We start from the raw sequence: 6,821 nt of genomic DNA, 5'->3' as shown, positions 1-6,821 counted from the left end.
GAAGACAACAACAACAACATCAAAAAAGACGCAATCTTACACAGTTAGCTATTACACGGAATCGAACCTCCTGATTTGAACATTGTAAGTCAGTAAAGGGGGAAATCTTTAATGTTTTTGGTATTCGATTTTTCGAGCTTTCCTATCATTGACAGGTAAGTACAAACCTGACAGCTTGTTATGAAAATACATGTAAGACATGGTTAATGTTTGTCAATATTTTTAACGCTTCCCGTACGCTACGGCTCGCGTAGCCAACGAATCTCACTAAATCTGAGAAGGTGTATTACATGGTTGTGATCAATTCACACAGAAAAAATGCAGGAACTCTCGTGATATTCCTCGCGGTTTTCTGATATGCGCTCTGTGTCAGATGCTGCTACTATCAACAAAAAAGACCGTACGGGCTGACAGACTGCTGTTGTTAAGGCTATCAGGAGATTAACATTGTTAATACATTTTTATGAGAAATAGCTAACAACAACAGGAGATATTTATTCCTCAAAAAACAAACAACAATAAAAAATCCTCTTAGAACTCGTACTTAATTGTTTCGGTTAGTCACACTACACTAACAACCAAAATTTGGAACTGAAAAGGTAACAAAGGTAACTTACGATATTTACATAAGTTTGCACTACGGGCTTTTACCTCCCTTTCGTAAACTCAACACGTTTTTAAATGATTTTAATCTTAATAAAATATTGTATGTTGCCATTGTTAACCTCCTTTCATTCTTGCTAAAATATTAGAACATATTAGAAATTATGTCAAGAGTTTTCATGCCTGCTGATTTATCAGGTACCGTTGGATTATAGTTGCTTGTCGGAGCCAACTTTACAAAATGGGTTTTGTCCGGTAGAAAAATCTAATGCTCGTAATTTTGTTATTGCTCAATAAGAATAATCATATAGTGGAGTATTCAGACTTTTTTCGAACGATTTGGAGGTAGCTCCACATGCAAAGATTCAGCATCTAAAGAGCAAGATCGTTGTACTTCGTGGATCACTACGTTATTCTGTGCGATGGACCAAGACTGTTGACATATTTGCGAATAGAAAATTAAAGGATGGGTTTCATCAAGGACTTAAATTGTTTCACTGTATAACAAAACAGTAAAACAGAATGGAAGCGTAGTTTCATTCTGCTGCAGGTAATCTTGAATATGCTAGTTGTCATTAGAAAGAGCTAAAAAGCTCAATGCTGGTAATATGATTCAAAGTCCTGCTTAACCACAGTAGGTATAATAACTGAAGCATGGAAATGATACATATAGGAATACAGTGTACATAGTGACATTAGTTAACGGCTGTTTTCAACTCCATGACATATGAAACTTGAAAATTGCAAAATGTTTGTGTGAAATGACATAATAGAGGATACACAGAAGTATGTTTATACATATTGGGGTAGAAGGGGAGAAATGCACCTCTCAAAAGCTTATAATGTTATATCGACAAAAAGAGCCGGAAATCTATCTAGAAATGTCATTCGTCAAACTTTTGAAAAGTCAGTAGAAATTGAAAATCACGTTATCTATATATATAAGCACAAAAATCTGCGTGTCTGTCTGTTTGTCCGTTATCTAACTACTCCTAGGTCGCTGGGCCAATCTGAACCAAACTTTGTTAAATGATAGTTTGGAACAAGTGGCATGTTAATAAAGGTTCATAATTCCTTCCACCCCCATTATTGCCGTTATTGAGAATTTATTATCTTTGATTTAAATTAACGTCAACAACATTCACAGATGGTGCTACGTTTCTACACCAAAAAACTTTATTAAATTTTTTACAATACAAGATACACACAATGTGGGGAAGAGCTAGGAATGCAGTGAAAAAAAAATGGCCTCCACTATTACAATAATACATAAACTCTGCTGAAGTTTCTACTTCAACAGCCACCATAAGGCTGATATGAAGAGCAGTTTCTTGAGTTGTACCTATTTCCTACTTTGATCCGCGACGTTTCAACTTTGACCTGAAAGACACTTCTGCAGCCAATGACAGTCAATTAATTAATCATGTGGAACACTATTGAAGAACAAAAAAGAGCTGGGTGTCCAAAGCGGGTAACAGAAAGCACTACTACCGCTACCTCTTTCTACAATGACCATTTCACACTGTATACCATGTTTTATGTATACAAATATTGAGTTCTTAAAGCTTATACAAAACCTTTGGTGAGGTAATAATGAATACTGTAATAATATTTTATGTTATAGATAATTGTATGAAAGTTAAGATTTTGGTGTTATTTATCACAGCATCCTCCACACATTTTTTAAAGTTCATAACCCGGACAAAAGACGGGTATCTCAGTCTGTAGAGTAATAAAACACTCTCTTTCCTTATTCCAAAATAAAACAAGTTACAACCTGCTGTAAATCAAATGATTTAGAGTGTAACTTAAAGGAAATAAGGAAGTAAAGTACCGTTTCGTAACCCTGGTAAAATAATAAACAGTTTGCAGTTTGGTTTGGTTTAAACAAATAGAAGTCAAGTATTGAAAAGAACAGACACAAATATACATACTAGCAACGTTCAAGAGACAATTTCTTAGACTTAGATTGTCAGTTAGCAGAATCACTGATTATCTTTTTTGAGACATTTTTCGTTCAACATTTTACTGCTTTTTAACCTGCTAATAAGTTAGCATTATTATAGAGGTAATTCTACGGACTCGCAACACTAAAATCCGGGGTTCGAATCCCCTCGGTAGACACAGCAGATAACCGAATGTGGCTTTGCTCTAAAATAAGTATTTGAAAATATAAAAAGAACTCGGACTTGCATAAATAACGTAATTTGTGTCTGAAAAACAAGGAATAGAATTTCTTTTGAAGTTATCTCTGCCCAGTGACTGGTGGAAACGATTGAGCATTCGTCGACGTTTTAATATAATTAAAGAAACTTAGATACTTTCAGAATGGAGTAATGAATGTAACTCTTCGTACAAATCATTGGACATTTTAGAGGGTCATAAAATGTCTGAACAATTAGCAATTACCTTTTTACTGAACTACGTTAACAATCTTTGACTCGAAAACAAAATGACATCAATTATTTATCGAAATATGGATATAAATCAGTTTTTAGAAAATAAATAGATACAATTATGTTAGTTATAACGTTCATTCTTTAAACAAACAAATATTTTACGTACATAAAATATACAAACCAAACAGAGATTTTATTAAATTATAATGATTCATGAGATCATCCAAATTTAATGATTTTTTTTCATTTTATTTGAGAGTCAAAGTGAAACTGACTCTCAGTGGCTCAACAGTAAACTTTAAGACTTATAACGCTAAAATTTTGTGTTTGGTTCCTGTGGTGACACAGCGCTAATTGCCAGTTGTGTAGATTGGCGCTTAAACAAACAAACTGAAAATAGGTATCCCAGCAATGTTGCGTTATAACAGCGAGGTGATGTAACCTAACTAAACCAGATGCTTTTCAAAATTACCTAACTAGAAGTTGATTTAAGCTGACTCTGTTTGATATCAATGAATTATTTTAATCTAAATACACCCCATACATTTAATCTCGGGTTAAATTTCTAATCAGTTGCATAGTCTTTCTGGATGTGATACAAATATACATCTCTGTGCATTATGCTCAGTACATCTTTTTTATTTGAATTATTCAGTTTATTTATGATCAGTTGTTATTCATGATAATTGTATATCATAAGACAACAAAAAACATTCCAACTATATATTTGATATTTTTTACGCAAATAAGAATTTTATAATAAATTAAGAACGTGACAAAACCAAAATTATGTGAGATACATTACGCGCCACAGAAATATTGTCAAACTATATAGAAAAAAAGCAACAGGGGTGAAAATATAAGTTTGTTTAGGAGTGTGGCAGTGAATTCCTGAAACGTATCATAAGATCACATATGACTCTCACTGGTGATCCCCCAATCTGAAAAGTACATATTGTTTACGACTGTCAAGGTAATTACTTGATTTTTTCAACATTTGGTTTCTTTTAATTTCTGTTTTCTTTTTTAAATACTCCATAGAAAAACATTTAGATTTTGATATATGCTAATTTCTTTCAGTGAAAGGGGAAAGTTTAGAAACAATAAATTAGTCTCATAATTTTCTTGGGTTTTTAAAAACATTGTTTTTATTAAATGCCAAATATTTTCTCACTTTAATATGATGATATAAGTAGTCAGATTTTAATCTCCGACTTCTATATTTTCTATATTTACTATTTGTGAAGACGTGTTTAGGTTTTTAATATTAACCGACTTTGAGTTTAACACTAAATATAACACTTTAATAAACTTAATTGATATTGGTAATTAAATGTTTCATGATCCTGATATGAAATTAATTTATATGCTTTCATCTAGTTACATATTAAGTATTCAAAGCATAAATAGTTAATACGATATTTGTATTTTACACATGAAACGGTTTCCACTTAACTTCAAAAATATATTATCCAAATCTATACTAAAGTTTAAAAGGAATAATTTCAACCTAACAAGTAATCTTTCTCGAAGTTTAATTGAGAACGAATGTTAAAAACAAAACAAAAAAGAATTAGAACACGAAAATTAAAACGATGGTTTAATGTAATAATATTAGATAATAATAATAACCATTACCGATTCTTAGTCTAGAAATGTTTATAGTTATATTTGATACTTACCATTGGGTTGACAATACCACCAAACGCTCCTGCACTATCAATCATTTTCTCCTCTTCCTCTGCAGATTGTTGTCCAGTTGAAGACATGTCATGCACAAAAGTTCCAAATTGAAAATTGTTTTTCCTTGGATTTGATTGCTCCAAATCAGATGCAAAAGCACCAAAGGTGCCAATACCCTTGTCCAAGTCCTCCTTGCTAATTTGAGACGGTTGAAAACCTCCGTTCTCGACAAACTGTTCAGACAACTGTCCTAGATGTTGTTGCTTTTCTAAAAGCGCCTTCTCTTCTGGACTCCGAACCATGGTACCAAAAACTCCCAGAGATCCGTGAAGAAACGGTATATCAGAAAATCTACCGGGAGGGTTCACGGATTGAACCCGACTGTGAGAGTAGTCTCTCTCAGGGCCGTTGTTAACGTAGTACTGGTTGTTGTTGTGGTGGTGACTTGAAACTCCATCACTGAACAGTTTATTAGTAAACGTTTCTTTTCTTGCAGGATTGTTTAACGTCGAACCCTTAATAGGACCTTTAAGAAGAGCATTTCCAAAATTGCTTGCCATGGGGAAGGAAAAAGGAACGGGGAACTCATGATTCCGGAAAAAACTTGACTGGCTTATAGCGTAATCGAGGATATCTCTAGGAAACGAGAAAGGAATCGTTGGGATTTCATTAGTCATCTCGCTGTGTCGTGCTATTCGACGCATATTGTGCCACATGGCACGTAATTCGGCACATGAAGGCTCAGAATCTGATACCTTCGGTAGGTGCTCAGGGATTTGCTCCATCTGCCTGCGGGCTACAGTGATGACATTATAAGGAGTTCGGCCGTCATTGAGTCCTCGAGGATTTTGGTGTAGAACTGTTACATCCGGTTTTGGAGAGAAGGAATTATCGGCATGCGTCTGAACTAGCATAAAAGTCACAATGCTCATACACCAGGGAAAGGTCATCATTCTTGAGACTTTGTTGGTGGACTCAGTGCACCCTCGATCTGAAGAGATAAAGAAATCATAAAAACATAAATACAAAACATTTAAATACTAAGTGAATTATGTAAGGTCAAGATACATAAAAAATTGCCTAACTAGAAATTCATTTTTAAATACCAAATATAAGAAATTATCTTTCTTATAAACTATTATTTGACAAAGTTTGTGTGTGTGCGTGTCTGCTTATAACTGGCGAACCGCAGGACCGATTTTTACCAAATCTGGCATGTACTCTTAGGGCTTTAAGGGGAGTTACATAGGTGTTTCGTTGTTTGGATTTGACCCCTATTTCACCCCAGGAGTTCATATGTCGTCCCCGTGCGTTGAACGGGTACGTCGACTTGTTGTAAAATAGCAAAAAGAGTCACCAATAAAATATGGATTTATATTTCACAAATCTTTAAACAGTATATAATTTTATTATATTGCTTATTCACTTAATACTAAATGCAAATCCAGAAAGACAAAATATTCAGATAACAAGGAATTTCTTTTGAATGTTTTCTGGCAAAAAAAAAAAAAAAATTAATGTAGACATTTTAGGCTTAACAATAAAGTATGACAGTCTATTTTGTTACTTAGAATATATTTTAAAACAAAGTGCTTTCTCAACTTTTGTAATTAAATTCTGTATGCTTCGTTACTTTTCTATTTACAGTATATAGAACAAAAATATTTCTTGGGTATTTGAAGAGGTGATAACAAGCTAAGAAAGTCATGGTGAAGAACAAAAACTCACTATACATGTTTCATAAATTTGTTTTTTGAGCAAGATATCAGGATATTATGTTACAAATCGCTAACAATATTTGTGGATGTATTGAAACTTCTGTCGGATCGCTGTCTTCTAACCTTGATATTCTATTCCCTCATTGGTTTAATAGAAATCTTGTAGCCACCGCAGCAGAGACTAAAATCTCGTCTCTTTAACCAATTTTGCTTACATAATTTCCGGACGTTCTGTACGCAATTGCTTGATAATGTTGTTTCTTACTAGTGTATATTTACAAACATTCAAATAGTTCTGAGGATCACAAGGATCATGATTCGATGACGAGGAACCCACTTTGAGACTAATAATGGCTGGAGACGGCTTGAATGGGTAATGAAGAAAAACTTTAATATAAGTTTAACATAACAGCAAATG

At 33.6% G+C, this 6,821-nt stretch overlaps 1 protein-coding gene across 1 annotated transcript in view; it reads right to left on the bottom strand.

Moving 5' to 3' along the window:
- The window catches only part of LOC106465275, an 85,708-nt gene that overhangs the window by 61,690 nt on the left and 17,197 nt on the right, over positions 1-6,821 (bottom strand). The window contains exon 2 of the mRNA XM_022393135.1: positions 4,685-5,676. Within this exon, the coding sequence (XP_022248843.1) occupies positions 4,685-5,638 (954 nt within the window). The 5' untranslated portion in view covers positions 5,639-5,676. The remainder of the gene's footprint in view (positions 1-4,684; positions 5,677-6,821) is intronic.

Source organism: Limulus polyphemus, unplaced genomic scaffold (assembly GCF_000517525.1).
Source record: "Limulus polyphemus unplaced genomic scaffold, Limulus_polyphemus-2.1.2 Scaffold1892, whole genome shotgun sequence".
NCBI lineage: Eukaryota > Metazoa > Arthropoda > Merostomata > Xiphosura > Limulidae > Limulus > Limulus polyphemus.
Note: the sequence above shows the minus strand (reverse complement) of the source record. Positions and strands in the feature narration are given on the sequence as shown.